The sequence below is a fragment of the Aythya ferina genome (genome assembly GCF_964211825.1).
Source record: "Aythya ferina genome assembly, chromosome: Z".
NCBI classification, from domain to species: Eukaryota; Metazoa; Chordata; class Aves; order Anseriformes; family Anatidae; genus Aythya; species Aythya ferina.
In genome coordinates, this window is record NC_140299.1 from 41,999,080 (window position 1) to 42,016,152 (window position 17,073).

Consider the following 17,073-nt stretch of genomic DNA (forward strand, 5'->3'; position numbering starts at 1 on the left):
TCCTGACATATCCTGTCTTCCATTCACCTTCTTATTACACCACAGTATCTTTTTTTTTATATTTACATCCTCCCTGATAATGTAAATTAATTTGTACAAGGGTTTTGTCTTCTGTGTTGAGCAAATACTGAGATGAGATATAGTTTCTTCTCTGGAACTGTTTCATACCTGTAGGTAGTAGGGCTCTGTAGTGCTTCTCCATAAGGTTTAAATCCAAAAAAAAAAAAAAAAAAAAAAAAAAAAAAAAAAGGAAGAAGAAAGAAGTCTTTTATTTTTATGCAAAGGCTAATGTATAAAATATAAATAAAAAAATAAATAAAATAAAAAATAAATAAAATAAATAAGTGCTCATTGCTTATAAAGTATATAGAAGGGACTGCTTGTTTTTGATGGATTGACAGATTATTTTAAGGTCCATAGCGTTGAATAGAACATTCACTTTCCTTTCTGCTGCCCTTTTTTGTTGTTATAGAGCCTTAGGTGAAACAAGTTTGGAGTAACTGTCTTGTAGGAGAAGTTGCCACCCTGTCACTTTAGATCTGAACCTATAGTGGTTGTATTTAAGTGAGCTTTCAATGTATTCCCTCTCAATAAACTCTTCTGATTAATCTTCAAACCCTTCTGGATGGAAAGATAGAAAATATATAATTTTCTTTTTGTCTTTTTCTTGTAGTCCAAAGAATCCTCATCTGTGCTTAGCTGTGATATCTCTGTGGATGACAAATACATTGTCACTGGCTCTGGGGACAAGAAAGCTACAGTCTATGAAGTTATTTATTAGAGACAAATCTAAATGCAGGCAGAACTCCTTCTCCTAGCACTTTGCTGTATTTCTTTTTTTTTTTTCTTTTAATCTTTTTTTTTATTCCCTTTTCTAAACTGAGAATTTAAATGCTCATCGCAGTTGTGAAATTTATTTTTACCCTCTTAAGTTGCTGTTGATTTGTGAATGCTCATTAACAAATTGTGATACCAAATTGTCAGATAGCTACTTGGAAGATTCAATAAGCATACTTAACAGTGAACTTGACTCTTTAATTATGTATTATAGCTGTAATGTATTTATTTTGTTTAAAGAAGGCTTTCTAACAATGAACTGACTAAATAAAGCTGTCTGGCCCGGCTTTAGTTTAAAAGGTGCATTGTATACTTTGTGTTTTTGCTAGTGGATAAATTGGGGATTTTGGAGAAGGATGTTCAGGAGATAGTGAAGGTTACACTAAATAGACTTGTAGTTTCTATTTAAAAAAATAAACTTTGTTATATTTTTTAGTCCTGTTCTTGGATGAGACCTCTTAAGTGTTATTACAGTATAATTATTTGGTGGGAAGATGCTGTAACTTAACTATTTTAGACAGTCTTGGAAACTTAGGAAATCGCAAACTGTAGCCAGTAATCTACATGCCTGTGATGAATGGCAAATTCAGTTCACATCTAAATTAAATTCACTTTAAGTAAGAATGTGCTAATTTATATATTTGCAATGTTAATATAGCATCTTGTGTACAGATTTGTTCTCAATGCTTTTCTGTTGATGAACATAAAGCATTTTGGTGTCAAGCTAGGTTTTTTAATATAAACACCTCTCTTTGTTATATTGTAGAGAGTACAATAAGTTGCCTCAAAGAATCACCTTTGTTACTTCTGGAAACTTTTGCAATGTTTCCTTGAAAATGGGGATATGTGTCTTTGGGCAATTTTTCAATTACAAGAGATTATGAAAAATATTTGATATGTTCTTTGGAAACTGCACTGAAATAAGAATGGATGCCTACCGATATACAAACTACAAAAGCAATGACCTCTGAGGTAGGATTTACAAGAGCACTCATTCCGACATACAAAGTGGAATGGAATCTCATTTGGGAAAAGGACTTGCTTTGTTTGCCAGCAGTTCAATCCAAGTCTTGATTGGATGTCCCTAAAACGGACATAGACTGAGCCATTGTGCCAGAGACAACGTGTTATCTTTTTATGTTGTTGTTGTTGCTGTTAAACTATGATCTGTGACTTTTTTTTTTTTGAATGCTTTAAAAAAAAAATCTTTAAGTCTGTGGATCTGCTGATGTACAGTGCCTTTGCTGCTATGGATCAAAATCAAAAGACCCGTGTAGATAAATCTTATTGTATAAGTAGAAAATTACTTAATTTCATACTAGAAATGGATTGATGCTGCAAGTTAAAATGGACTGTTCATTGAAGTTCCAAATGTGGTAGCAAAAAATGGTGTCTTAAGTGCTTAGTGTTTGATGTCATTAACAGTTTCGTAATACTCTACATTGTAGAAAGATTTTGATACTAAACTGTGTCATTGTACATAGTTCTAATGCATTGTATTGACCACCAGTACTTCTATAATGGTAGATTATTGTTTGTGCATTCAGACTTTTAAGCATTAAACATAAGTAACTTCTAAGATGTATTTTTCTAAGTCTTTTTTCCCTCTCATTCCTTTTGCGTACGACAGTCTCACCTGTATAGAACGCTATATGCAGGGAGAACTGGCATTCAGTCAGAGGGCGTGCCAGTACAGATGCATGCAATTTTGTCACTGATAGACAGTTTTAGATTTCACAAAGCTCTTCCCAGCCAGCTAAATCAACAAATTCGTAATTTCTTAAGTTTCTTGACTGCCTTCATTCTCAGCTTTTGGGGGTATCAGCGCTTGGAGGCCACAAGACTTCAAGTACGTCACCTAGGAGTTTGTCACCTCCTGTTTGTGTCATGGGATAAGATGACACAAATAAACTGACACAAACTATCTAATCAGATATATATATAAAGCTTTATGTTATCCCATATGTCCATGGGAGGGAAATTCGGAACAACTCCAGCTCCCAGGCCTGCTGAAGTATATAGAGCTCAGCAAGATAAGGGTGAGGGATGATGCACTGAAATGTTTCCTGGGTTTCCTCATCAAGGACTAAAACCTGTTCATACCAGTGCAAAGGCTTCTCTTGTCTACAGTAGGCTTTTGATTAAGAAGTCAATCCAGCTTCCATTGAGTTAGGACACGAAATGAACTATGGGAAATCATTAGGGGAAATAGAGTGAACTAGAGGAAATATATACTATTGAGGGAGAGGGAGGTTGTACTAGTCATAATGGGAGAAATGGAAGAAATCCAAGTGGAAATTGGAATTAAACCTTTCTCCTTTAGCCTGTATCTGAAAATGATGTGCATGTTACAAATTTCAGAGGTGTAAACCTCTTGTGCTTTGAGGTCCAGCCTATAGTAATTTCTGTTTCATGAACCCCAGGCTGAGAAATTACTGTTTTTCTGAAGTACTAAAACAAGGCTTAAGCTGATTAGGTCATTTACCTGCATTCTGAGTGATGGGGTACTACTTGTCAGTGAAGAAGAGTGTGGAGGGAAGTGCTGGTATTTTTTCTCTCAGAGTTGTCAGATTTCTTACAGTTAACGCTGAAGAGGAGTTTTCCAGATGTCCCCCAAAATAACATAAGGTTTCACTCACACGGAGATTCTGTGCTACTTAGTACAATAATGCATTGTAAAGATAAACACTGTGCAGATGCTTTCTGTTAATTGTTACTCTTGTCTGAAGAGATATAATTTACCTGTTATAAAATATTATGTTGGAGACACCTTTTATTTTCAAAGCCATTCAGAAATTTAAAAGGCTAGGGGTGTACTCCATTTACTAACAAAAGAGAAGCCATCTACTTAATGTTTGCAGAGGATATTGTATTTTTGTGTAATAGTTCAGGCATAAGAGATTACTTTAAACCCCTAAAATAAAGCTTTCCTTTAAAAAGAATAAAACACTGCATATCTTGAATTTGTACCAGAGCTAGTTTTGACAGTACAGTAATACAGTTTTAAAGCAACCTGCCATATATCTGCCTATTAATATATGTATTGATGGCTTGTAAACAGTCTAGGAATTAAATGTTTTAATCCAAGATTATCACAGTTAAATGTGTAATCATCCTAATTTTTCTCTCCTTCAGGGTTCAGTGCAAGTGAGAGGTGATAAACAGCTACATCGTGTTTTTCAGTTAAACTCACATAGGTGCACCTTCCTTTTTCATTCTTTAATTTCTCCTACCACTGCAGAGCATAACTTCATGCAGAAATGTTTTGTTACAGCTATTTTTTGTACCACAAACATGGCCAACATTCTCCATAGTACAAAAAAGCAATGTCTCTGTCTTGAATTTCTTTCCCCTCTCAAATGCTTTTTAGTGCAATGATGCATTAGGAAAGCCATTTCTTCTAATCTGTCTGTCTTTTCTTTCTGGCCACTATAGACATGTTTGGTGGGAGTACTTTCCATCAAAATGGTATTTTCTAAAAATATGCAACTTTAAATGTTATTTCTCCTGCGTGTACTTAGGCATGATCTTTCTCTCCTAGTTATTTTTAAGCTACTCAGTTACCTTATATGCTATATGTATAACTTGATGTGATTTCTCTGTATTTTTAAGTCTGTATTAGAATATTTAAAACAGGACTTTGTTTTCACTCTGGCACCAAAAACATACAGAAAATGATTTCTTCCCAAAATGCTGGTGAATGAATGAGAGAAACAGGAAGGTAGATTTGCAGATACACAAGTATTTGGAGTATCTTCTAGAGAAACACAGGTCATATCCTTTGCACAAGTGAATGAATCTGTTCTTAAGGCTCCCATGTCATATGCAGATGAAACTCTAGCTCTACTACATGGACGATCTAATCAAACTACTTTTTTGCTGGTGGTGGTGGTGTTTTGCTTTGTTTTTAACAGTTTGGAACCTCTTTTGTTCTACTAGCATGCTTATTTGGGATCACTCCCACTGAAATCCTGAACTGGCTAACTTCTATTCAAAGATTTATGGTCTGAAAAAATGACAAGCAAAATATTGTTACATAAAATATAGTCAAGTTTTTGCATGTACAGGAGTCAGTAAATTCAAAGCAGTAGTTTGGTCTGCAACTGTTTCTCATTTGCATTGAATTTCCTATATCTTTATGGTACCAAATTAACACTGAATTCAGCAATACAAAATATGCTTAAGAACATCAAGTATGGCTGCTGTGAGAAATGCCACTTTGAATTTTTCAGAACAAATGCATACTGAAGAGCTCAGCCAAAGAACTGCTCTTACATGGGATATGTGGGACGAGTAGTTGCATTCAGTATTGAAGACCTTCTCTGGAATTAACATTCTGTAGTGACCACAGTGCTGTTGAAGTGGGTTGGGCAGTGTGGGCTTGCACATGAAGACAGGTAGCTAGCCAGTTCTGCCATATATTTACATGAGAATCCCCTTCCCAGGCATAGCAGGAGATGAATCCTGGAGTAGTGTGCTGTACAAGATCATCTCTGACAAGCTCTTAAATAATGCACCTGCCACGTCTTCTTTTGAACCAAGAGTTACTGAACATAGCCCTTGAGATTTCACGTTTCTTCCGGTATTTGGAGTACAGTGTTTCCACCTCACGGCAAGAAATTTTTATGTCAAAACCAATAAATGTTCTTACTCTTACCAAATGATTTTCTGTCCTGGTTACAAGGAAACAGTATTATAGTGTCTTTTTTTATTATTAAAAATGGTGTAGTATGACATATACAACATGTCCATAAACCTGCCATCAAGTGCAAAGAAGCTCTTCTGGGGGTCACTCTGAGTCACATGGATGTGTTCTAAAATGTTGTTGCAGAAATATTTTTTTCCCCTGTTTTGGGAGAATTAAACAATGGTAGTACACATGTAGTATATACATTAAGTAAAGGACTTTTGCATCCATGTCTTGGACTTAGCCAATTACCCTAAAATGCTAAAATGCATCTGAAGGGTAAAATCAGTAAGTACAAATATTTAAGGATTTTTTTTTTTTTAAATATCTGCTGTTCTACGGTAATTATATTGACCCAAACTGTCTTTTAATGTCATATCAAGGCAAGCATCTGTATTACACCTTCTTTTCTTATTCAAATAAAGGAGGGGGTGGAAGAATTTAATGCTAATCTTTATGTTTCAATCAAATATGTTCTTTTAAAAAATACCCTAATGTTAGTGCTTGGAAGAGTAATTGTCTTGGTTTTATTATCATTATTCTTGAAGAAATTTATAATAAATGTGCTGTGGCACTGTCTACTGTAATGGTATAAATGGGGATAGGTGATGGAGTAACTATTAAAAATCAGTCTTTGGACAGTGCTGCTGATATAAAAAAAAAAAAAAAAAAAAAAAAAAAAAAAAAAGGCCAAATGACCTGGTAGTCAACGGTGTTACCTCATTTCCTGAGCAACAGGACCTGAATTTTTTGCAATACATTCAAGTGCATTTGCAAGTATATCTAGTGTGGCTTAGGGAAATTTTGATGGGTTTCAACAATTTTTTTTTTTTTTTTCCTCCTGTAGTTTAGTATTTGATGCAAAAAGTGGTGCTTTTTGATGGATTGGGTCCCAGGGCCACAGTTGGTGTCAGGTGGAGCAGACTGCCCCATGTTTGCTCTTAGGCTGCGCTCTGCCTCCTGGCAGGTAGCGAAATGATTTGCATGAGCCCTGTAGAAAATGTTTGTTGTTTTTTTTTACATTCTTCTGCACAAAGATATTATCTAAATACTAGATGTCCTGTACTTATAAGAATTTTTCACACCCAAATTGAAATATAGGGAGACATTTTCTGTTGGGAAAAAAAAACAAGGAGGGCCTCTGGGGAATCAAGCATTTCAATCCCTTATCATCACGGTAAATGTGCAAACAAGGCAGCCACACAGGTGTCTTACAGACTGTCAGTCTTCTGTCTAATGGCTGGAAGCTGCTAATGGGGTAGGGGAAAAATTCCTAAAATACGTGGTATGAAGATAATAGACTTCCTTGTGTTCCGGCATGGCTTTAAGGTGTTAGGTATGAAGTCTAATTTACATTTGTTTTAAAATAAACAAACATGAATGCTCTTGTGATACTAAAGATGGCATGGGTAGCTAGCTTACAAAAAATAGTGAGGTTTAAAGAATGAAGGTAGTTACCAGGCTTTCTCCTTGGATCACATTAAGCAGTAGTATACACAAAATTCTGCTCCCTTTGCAGTATAATCTCCTAAGTGTGGACAGCGTTTTTAATATTTCAGTGAAAATATTTCTTCCAGAGCAACGCTAATGGTGTCCCCCTATTCCCTCACACATATTTTTTTCTGATATAAAAAAAAAAATCCCATTTCCTTTGCAAATTAGCCTGTTTCATTCAGACCTTTAGGAAGCAAAAGCAAAAAAAAAAAAAAGCTTCTGTTTGTGGTATTGTGTTTGTGTGTGTGGCTTTGCTACTGCTTTCCCACTCCTTCCTCCCCCACTGAGAAATGTACCAAGGCTGAGGAGATTCTGTGGCGTGTGGCTTTTCTGGATCTTGGGGGCTGCTCAGAGAATGGGAGTGGAAAGTGTTTACAGGATTTGCCTGGCTGTAACAATTGCCGTGACAGCTGTTGCAGACTCGTTTATGCCTCTGTCTTCCTCTGAGCAGTCTTAAATAAAGAGATGCAGTAGGAGCAGCCCTCGGTCTAGCTGACCCTTATGCTTTACCAGGTTTCACAGGTGTTCATCAGCTGGAAATGATGGAGGAGGAGAAGGAGCGGAGTGTCCTGGCTGGGCTCAGCATGCCAGCAGGAGACAGCCATGAAAAAGACAAATGTGGTCTAGGATGTGTCAGGAGACACATTTGCAGCAGAGAGAGGGAAGTATTGCTGCCATTATATAAGGCACTGGCGAGACTTTGCCTGGAATAGTGAGTGCAAGTCTGGTCATCTGTGTTCAAAAAACTTAATTGAAAATGGGACTGATAGGGAGAAGGGCCTACCAGACAGACTAGAAAATTGAGGGGATGGAGACTGTGTCATGTAAGTAGAGTTTATGTCCTTTTAATCTAGTGAAGTGGCAGGCAGAGAGCAGATACGAATGTCATCTAAAAATGCTTCAAATGTTTATTCATCGAGGGTGAAAAGGTATTAAAACTGAAAGATAACGCTAGCACAAAAAGCAAGTGCAGAAGACAGGGTAGCCTGGAATTAAAGAGGCTCCTGTCAGAGCGGGGAGGTCCTGGAGCAGGCTTCCCATCCAGAGGAAGCAGAGAAAATCACAGACTGCTTTTAGCTGGAGCATGATGCATTTATAAAAGGGTGCCCGAGGCAGGAGGGCAGTGAGTCCACAGCACCGCGTGTCTCTTCCAGTCCTTGCTGTGTGTTTGACCTGCATGTATAAGGGGTGTATAATGGTAAGGGAATGAAGTGATGTTTATTTTGAAAAAAAAAAAAAAAAAAAGTTTGGTGTGAGGGAGGGAGAGAAGGGAGGTGGGTGAAGAGAGTGGGAGAGAAAGCCTGTCAAACAGAAAACATTCATTTGGAGTGCTTCACTGCTACTGAAAAACGAGTGCTGCTTGCTAGGTCTATTTATTATGACACTGCTTATCTAAAAACAATAGTTAAAAAGAAAACTGCACATTATTCAAGCTCTAATGCATCATGTTGCAGCCTACTTAGACTTGCTGGGTTTGTACTCTATCAGCCCAGACAAGTGATCTGGTTTCTCTTATAAGCCAAAATGTTTGGATTTTTTTTTTTTTGAGCTTGGAGACATGGCAGATGCTTCTCCACGTCTGTCACTGGTCATGTCTGGGGCATGTGGGCTCGGTGGAGTAACCCAGACTGCAGCTTGCAGACTGGTAGCTGTAAACTGCTCAGACTAACAGCAAGGGAAGAGGGAAGATTTACTTATTTATTTATTTACTTTTTTCTGCACAGGAGGGAGGCAAGATGATTACAGCTGGGGGTCATCAGTCGTACTGGCTGCTTACTATGCACTGCTGAGAGAGATGTGGGCTGGGGACAAGGATTGCTGAAAATTCCTTCACTTACCAGGAAGAGTAGGGGAAGATGGTATTAAAAGCCAAATAGTTCCATGTGAAACTCAGGCAGCTATACTACACCAGGCTAAATTTTATTAGCTTTGTCTTTGAGATGTCTTTTCTTAATGCTTAGCAAAAGGAAAATTCCTGATATGTTGCCAGAAGTATTTATATACTTTAGTTGAGCAAGGCTGCAGCTGGAAGAAATGTGAACATGCATGTACAGGCTTGATATATCACCTAGAGAGTTGTTTTATGTCTTCTCACTTCTTTTATTCCTTTTTTTTTTTCTTTTTTTTTTTTTTTTCATTTCAAACAGTATTTTCTGAAGCTGAACACCAGTCCACCTGAGAAATCACTGTCCATCACCCTACGTAGTTTTCCAGAACTTAATGTACCAAAGTGCAAAGGTACCAACAGAAGGAGAATCTGAGCTGAGTTTTGTGTGGCCTCACACCAGTTTTGGGTGTGAAACAAAAGAAAACAGAAACAAATAAAAAGTCTAATACAGCTGAAGTTCGGTGCCTTGCTGTTTTGATACTGAAGTAAAACAGGCAGGTAGGGAAACACCCAGAAGACAGAAAAGAAAAAAAAAAAAATAGATGGCTGTATTTTCTAATGCAGAAAACAGTTATAAGTGTGATTACAGCTGGCATACTCAAACAAACAAACAAATAAATAAAAGACAAGAGCTCTGCTCTGTTCTCCTGCACCTTGAGAATATGCAGTGGAGAATATGCACCTGTGCTCGGTAGTTCCTGTGTAACTTTTCATCACTCTCTTGCCATGACTTGTGAGAGGAGACTGCTGAAGACTCTTCCGGGGGCCTAACAGGATTATATGTCTACTGCTAGCACTGTGGTAACACTTATTCCTGGCATCTTTTATAGCAGCCTTCCCTTAGGGAATCACCTAAAATAACTAGTGACATTTATGTAGCACCTTCGTCCAGTGTATTTGACAAGCCACAGGCATAGTCCAGGGAAAGCTTTATTTACTGCTGAGCTCCAGACATTGCAGGATTGGCAGGAGGCAGCCACTTAGCAGAGCAAAGACACACTAAAAAATAAGTAAGGCTCTATGAACCTTTTTGAAAATACAGGACAGCTACTGGTGGGAATGTGCTCCATCATACCCGTGCTCATGTGAGCAGGTTCTGATAATCTTTCATGATTATGGTGTTGGAGAACCCAGTTGTTCACACACTGCCAGTAAGATTTCTTGAGAAAGAAGCACATGAAACAGTCATGGAGCACTGAGGTTTGTCTTACTGATCTCACTGAAAGGTTGACCCACACTGGAGGTACTGAAATCACTGGGATTTAAGGAGCATCAGTCTTTTCTACCTGGCAGTCCTAGGTTGGCATTGCAAGTCTGGGCACGGAGGGACTCCAGCTTCAGGCACATCAGTGCTGTGTGGTCTTCACTACCACACCATCCTGTGATCTCCTCCCACCATGTCTCACCTGCAGCTCTTCCAGCAGACTTCCAGCACGAGTGGGATTCCCATGCCCATGGTAACTGTATGAGAGGCATGGAAATCTGCTCTAAAGCACATGAAACTCCTGTGACTGGGACTGCTTGTAAGACAGGGGTATTTTGAGTTTTTATAAGGACTTTGAGTTTTTATAAGGACTTTTTTTCTCAGCCATTGCCACCTCATCTGAGATATGCCCTTCCTTTGAGATATAATGACAGTCACTAGTGGCGTCCCCCAGGGCTCGGTGCTGGGGCCGGTCCTCTTTAATATCTTCATCGATGATCTGGACGAGGGCATCGAGTGCACCCTCAGTAAGTTCGCAGATGACACCAAGTTAGGTGCGTGTGTCGATCTGCTTGAGGGTAGGAAAGCTCTGCAGGAGGATCTGGATAGGCTGCACCGATGGGCTGAGGTCAACTGCATGAAGTTTAACAAGGCCAAGTGCCGGGTCCTGCACCTGGGGCGCAATAACCCCAAGCAGAGCTACAGGCTGGGAGAGGAATGGTTGGAAAGCTGCCAGGCAGAGAAGGACCTGGGAGTGATGGTGGATAGTCGGCTGAATATGAGCCAGCAGTGTGCTCAGGTGGCCAAGAAGGCCAACGGCATCCTGGCTTGTATCAGGAACAGCAGGGCTAGGGAGGTGATCGTCCCCCTGTACTCAGCTCTGGTGAGGCCGCACCTCGAGTACTGTGTTCAGTTTTGGGCCCCTCGCTACAAGAAGGACATGGAGGTGCTTGAGCGGGTGCAGAGAAGGGCGACGAAGCTGGTGAGGGGCCTGGAGAACAAGTCCTACGAGGAGCGGCTGAGGGAGCTGGGCTTGTTCAGCCTGGAGAAGAGGAGGCTCAGGGGCGGCCTTATCGCTCTCTACAGGTACCTCAAGGGAGGCTGTAGCGAGGTGGGGGTTGGCCTGTTCTCCCACGTGCCTGGTGACAGGACGAGGGGGAATGGGCTTAAGTTGAGCCAGGGGAGTTTTAGGTTAGATGTTAGGAAGAACTTCTTCACTGAAAGGGTTGTGAGGCACTGGAACAGGCTGCCCAGGGAAGTGGTGGAGTCACCATCCCTGGAAGTCTTCAAAAGACGCTTAGATGTAGAGCTTAGGGATATGGTTTAGTGGAGGGCTGTTAGCGTTAGGTTGGAGGTTGGACTCGATGACCTTGAGGTCTCTTCCAAACTAGAAAATTCTGTGATTCTGTGATTCTGTAATCTCAACAAGTCTTTCAGGAAGGGAATTTAGTCTTTTATGTTGCTTTCTGATAATCTTTTCTATTAGAAAATAAGTTTGATGTAGACTCTTCAGATTCTCAGGACAGCTGCCTATTGTGTCCAATCAAAGCCTCTCAGCTGCTTCGCAGCCTTTGGTTTTTAGTTGTATTTGCAGCTCAACAAAAGTACAATTTTTATATTTATTTTTAAAGAACAGGCATAACTGAACACGTGAGTTAAAAAAAAAAAAAAAAAAAAAAAAAAAAAAAAAAAGGTAATTTCTTAAAGAATATTATTGAATTAGTTGAAAACATATGAAGTCTTTCCACATTTAGAGGTAAAGGAAAATATTTCATTATCTGCCTTTCACTCCACATCTCTACATTGCCTTAGCCCAGTGTGGGATAAAGACAAAAAAGAAGAGTATGACTTCCACAGTATGTGTGCTGCACAGTCATATTTGCCAGCCCAGCTTGATGAATATTTGCCTTCTATTATCATATATTTGCTTCATTTCAAAACATTACCTTAATAGAGATGCTGGTCATTCTTACGTTTAAACATTGCTAGGACATCAAATGCATCAAATTACAGCAAGTTAAAATCTTAAAATAATAATAACACTAATAATACTCCCTCCCTCCCCCCCCTCGGTAAATTAAAACACCTCAAGAAAAATGTCCTGGTTTTCCTTTACAGAAAAACTCAAATCATTTTACTAATTTACTTTTTTAATTGAAACTTTTATTTTAGACAAATTTAGACAAATTCAACTGGAAGCTTTCCCATGACTCAGAACTCAGTTTCTGCTGAAATTAAGACCTCCCTTCCAACATGGGGGCATCCTAGGCATGACCAGGGGTGGGATGGGAACCCCAGGTCCAGCCACCTGCTCTGCTGAGCTCAGCCAAACAGCTTGAACAGCAGTATTGCCAACGTGGCAGGCTACTGATCCAAGCCATCACATACACATCTGTGTGCCTGTGTCTATCATCTTTTTTTTTCTATCTTGTTTCCTGGGCTGCAGCCTCTTTAGTTTTTGGGACTGCCTCCTGTTCTGTGTGTGCAGTGCCTGGGCCTTTTTGAGGTCCTTGTGCCTTACCAGAGCACAAACAAAAGTCGTGTTCTGGTGACTGTGTCTAGAGATCTAGACTGAAACACAAGTCTAAATTTCCTTCTGAATTATTTTATAATCTATTTTACTGCTGATTGATATGAACTTTCACATTAATTGATTATAATGGGTCTAGGACTTTTTTTTTTTTTTTTTTTTTTTTTCTGTATTGGCAGTTAGAAAATGAAATATCAACTCCTACTAATCCTACTCTGACCAACCTAGAGGATCTTGAGGCATGTTCAATGTTGTTTTTTGTTATGATGTGTGTGCCTACAGACATGACTTCAGCTAGTATGAGATACTAGAGTCTGATGTAAATCATGTTCCTTTTTTTCTGTAATGGCCATAAGGGATCAGTTATTCCACAGTGACTCCTAATTAAACATTCGGATAATGTCTTACAGTGAAACCTACAGATTTATTTATCTACTTATTTATTTATTTATTTAAATGAAGATACTTTAACTTAGTTCTTCTCCATTATTAAAATTGATAAATTGTTGATAAATATGCTTATTCTTTTTGAGATACTTTGATAATTATGGATTAGAAGGGGGAAGTGTGACTATTATCTTTTCTTCAGGAATTACTTTATAAACTCTATAACATTATTTCAGTGGATGATTACATAAAGAATGGAAACATATTTTTAACACAGCAGCTTCAGGAAATTTGAGACCAAAAGACAGGCTAATGTGAAAACCTGACACATCTATAGATATTCCAGAATCCAGAATGCTTGCACATTGTGTCTCATTATGCAGGATCAGGTATAAAATGAGGTACCTCCCTGAGGGTTATCATAATGTCTGTCAGTTGGCATTTGCCTTGCACTGTGATGTTACTCTCAGATGTGCTGTTCTCTAAGGAGGACTTAATGTAACAGGGAGACTTGTAGTAGATTCCTGGGCAGACCAGAAACTTAAAATATTAAGCCTACTCTGAGTCTCAAAACAGCCTTCTATTAAATAGGTTATCACAACTGGAGTCTCATTTCTCCTTTTCTGAAGCTAGGTTCCAGATGGGTGAACTTCAACGAAAGATTGCATTATAGTTGAAAGCTTTTTCTAGTCATTGTTACGTGAATGGAGGGCATAGGGGCAAGTGTATAATAACTATATTTCTTTTTTCTTTCAAGTGCATCCTTGCTCATTCTTTATAATAATGGAATTGTTAGTTATGAAAGTCTGTTTGTCATATTATATTTGGAGTCCTGTATACTTGTTATACCACAAGTTGAGGTAAAAGTGTCATTTTCTGTGAAAGGAGACAGCTGAAGTTACTTGACGAGCAACAGAGGTTAGAAGACATTTTCATTAATTTACACTGGTCTCCTTGTTTGCATACCTATTCCAGGGTCTGCTTTACAAGAAACTGGTAAAAATATGTTGACCATAAACATTGTTTATGCAAGGATTTGAGACCAAAATGGTGGCAGTAGAATTAATATTTTGCAGAAGTTAAAGGAAATGCTGGGGTTTGCTAGAATCAGTGTTTTTCAAGATCCTCAGCTACTAAAGAATTTTAAACAGCCTCTTAGTAAACACAGAAAAATCTATGATTGGTTATGTAAAAGTGTTTCAATTTCTTCTTCTCTCATAAGTAATGTATGGTGAGTAGGTAAATTAATGTTCACAGTAAATCTCTTTATCACAGTAAAATAAAGGAATTTTTATAATTTTCCTAAAATGCATTTGGTTTTCAACAGATAAAAGACTATGAAATAATTTCTCTAAAGAAAACTATTTTCTGCAGTTGTTAAACCACTATTATCAGTATAGACAGTGTTAGCTTATTTAAGTGTTTTACCTATCCAATAGGTAAATGCTTCAGTTGCACGCAGGTAAGCTACAAATGAATGACATTTATCAATTTAATATTTTATCTAGAACAGAAATTATATAATTTTCATTTGGAGGTGCCAATATAGTGCACAGTTTCCATTGTGTGTTTTCCTGATGGCTTACTTATGGCTGACTTTTTTGTTTGTTTGTTTTTAACAAGTGAAACATCACAAGGTCATATGAACCATTATCATCCAAGAAGTTAAGGTAAAACATTTTTTTCTGTATAAACATTGGTAAATTTTGATGGACATAGGTTTCACCTTGTGCAGGATGGTTTGTGGGTGGCCTAGGCATTAGCTTGAATGTGTTTCTGATAGCTGAAGAATCTGATGTTCCATTTTTTTCTGAACTGAAGTTAAAAAATCTTGAAAACATTTTCATCGTTTTTTAAAGATGCAATCAGCTGTAATCTGCCTCCTTTCTTGCTGAAGACAACCTTATTTTTGCAGGCTGCTGGTATTTCCTCCTGGAGAGGAATGTTTTCTTCCACTTTGCTTTGCCCTATTTTCCACAGGACATCAGTTTTACTGAATAAACCTCTCTCATCAGTGCAGGCAGCTACCTGTAAAGTAGGATGGTGGGTATAGCCGTGGTGCTCCTCCCAAGACACTGGTAAGACCTCTGTGTAGCCTGTCAGAGCCCTGACACTGCATTGTCATTTATCTGAAGCAGAGCTGTTATGCTGCCGGATAGCAAAATGGGGTTGAAATTTGTTGTTGCTACTTTCACAGCTGTGTGTTAAGATCAGTGCTGTCCAAGTGATTGGTGATGTACTTACCTCTGTGTGCCCCTCCTGCACCTTCCAGCTTTCAAAAAAAATCTGGTATTTGATACTGAAGTAATTGACACTATAAATGTTCTCTACAAAATTCTTTTGAAATGAAAAATGAGCTAGATCTCTGAAGTTGGGTTCTTTTACATAATACATAAAAGGTGACTATGTATAATAATACAGTAGATGTGTTCACTCATTATGCTATAATTCATTTCATGTCCTATTGTGATGTGCCATTCTGTTTAATATCTGTAACTTGCTCAACTGAAGCACAAAAGTAGCAGAGCTGTAATCCAACCATTCTGAATGATATAGGGTGATATCATTTTCTTAAAGGGCCAGTCCCGTGATTTTCACCTACTCTTGCTTAGACAACATGCCTTTTACTTCCATATGTTTGTGCTTAGGGAGAAAAAAGTAATAATCAAACAACAGCAATAGAACCATGAAAAAGAAAAAATCATCTTCATAGAACAAAAAATAAACAAACAAACAAAAAAAACCTTAGACTGAGCCTTGGTTTATTTGCATTACAAGCAAGTTAAATATGAAGTACATACAGGCAGGAAAAATTATGATAAAAAATCTTTATAATTTATAAGCAATGTATTGCTGAAAAGAGCGTTCAAAAACGTAATATGTATTTTATGTAAATATGTATCTGCAAATGCAAAGATACAAATGTGAAGACAATTTTTGTTCATGCAGATAATACCTGTATACAAAAAAATAGGTCTGTGCTCTACAGAAAATAGGTGAATGTCTAATTGCAATCAACAGCAAGAAGAGATTCGTGTTGTTAAAAATAATTGTTATTATAATTAGACCTGTTGTAAGGAGAGCAGCAATCATCAAGGTAGTTCGAACTGTATAACCCCTTGAATATTTAAAATACAGAATACAAAGTAATGTTCGCTGTTAAAGAAAGAGTTTATAGGTTATGCCAAACAAAACTGGGATAGGATTATTCTGTTTCTGTTTCTGTTTCTGTTTCTGTTTCTGTTTCTGTTTCTGTTTCTGTTTCTGTTTCTGTTTCTGTTTCTGTTTCTGTTTCTGTTTCTGTTTCTGTTTCACCTCCTCTCTTTCTAATGTCCAAAGAAAACCGTTGGATGAATATGGTTTTGAACATGAGTTTCTACCTCCAACATTAATTTGTTTATATAAATACTGCAGACAACCCTAAGTGGATGAAGGCCTGATTTGGTCAGCAAACAGTTCCCCTCACAGTATTGTAAACAGTCATTTTTTAACAGGGCATTGTAATTATTATGTGTGTGTGTGGTGATGGGAGCAGAGGAAGAAAAAGAACGTGAATTCCCTAACAGATTTCACAGACCTGATTTCTTCTTCAACAGAGAGAGAATAGATAAATGCCACTTAACTGATCTTCCTCCCTGAGAATTCCTGCCAAAGGTCTTAAAGAGGGTGGTTTGAGGTTTTCTCACCATTCAGACATCTACTTATTGATTATGATACAAGGTGTTTTTTGTGTACACTCGCCGAGGAACTTAAACTGAAATGTTTTTAGGTCAAATCAAGCGATTCATGGAAACAGCAGAAGATCAAGAGCTAAGCCATGCAAAACCACTCTTGTGGCACAAGCAACTGGAGCTCAAGAGTCTGAAATTCAGCTGCAACTATGCTTATTAACAAAAGGGTATTTCATAAAATGTCTTGTCCTTATCTTGTATAGGGATGGCAGGGACTTAGTGATAGTGATGCCTGATGTTATAACACCGCATGATTGTGAAGAAATGCTGATTGTTCTCCTCAAAATATGGAGACATGGTTTAGAAGTCACACAG

At 38.0% G+C, this 17,073-nt stretch overlaps 1 protein-coding gene across 2 annotated transcripts in view; it reads left to right on the plus strand.

Moving 5' to 3' along the window:
• The window catches only part of LOC311427490 (transducin-like enhancer protein 4), a 97,928-nt gene extending 95,512 nt beyond the window's left edge, over nucleotides 1-2,416 (plus strand). For both annotated transcript variants that reach the window (XM_084504891.1, XM_084504892.1), the window contains exon 20: nucleotides 674-2,416. In XM_084504891.1, the coding sequence (XP_084361017.1) occupies nucleotides 674-781 (108 nt within the window). In that variant the 3' untranslated portion in view covers nucleotides 782-2,416. The remainder of the gene's footprint in view (nucleotides 1-673) is intronic.
• The last annotated feature ends 14,657 nt before the right edge of the window (nucleotides 2,417-17,073 follow it).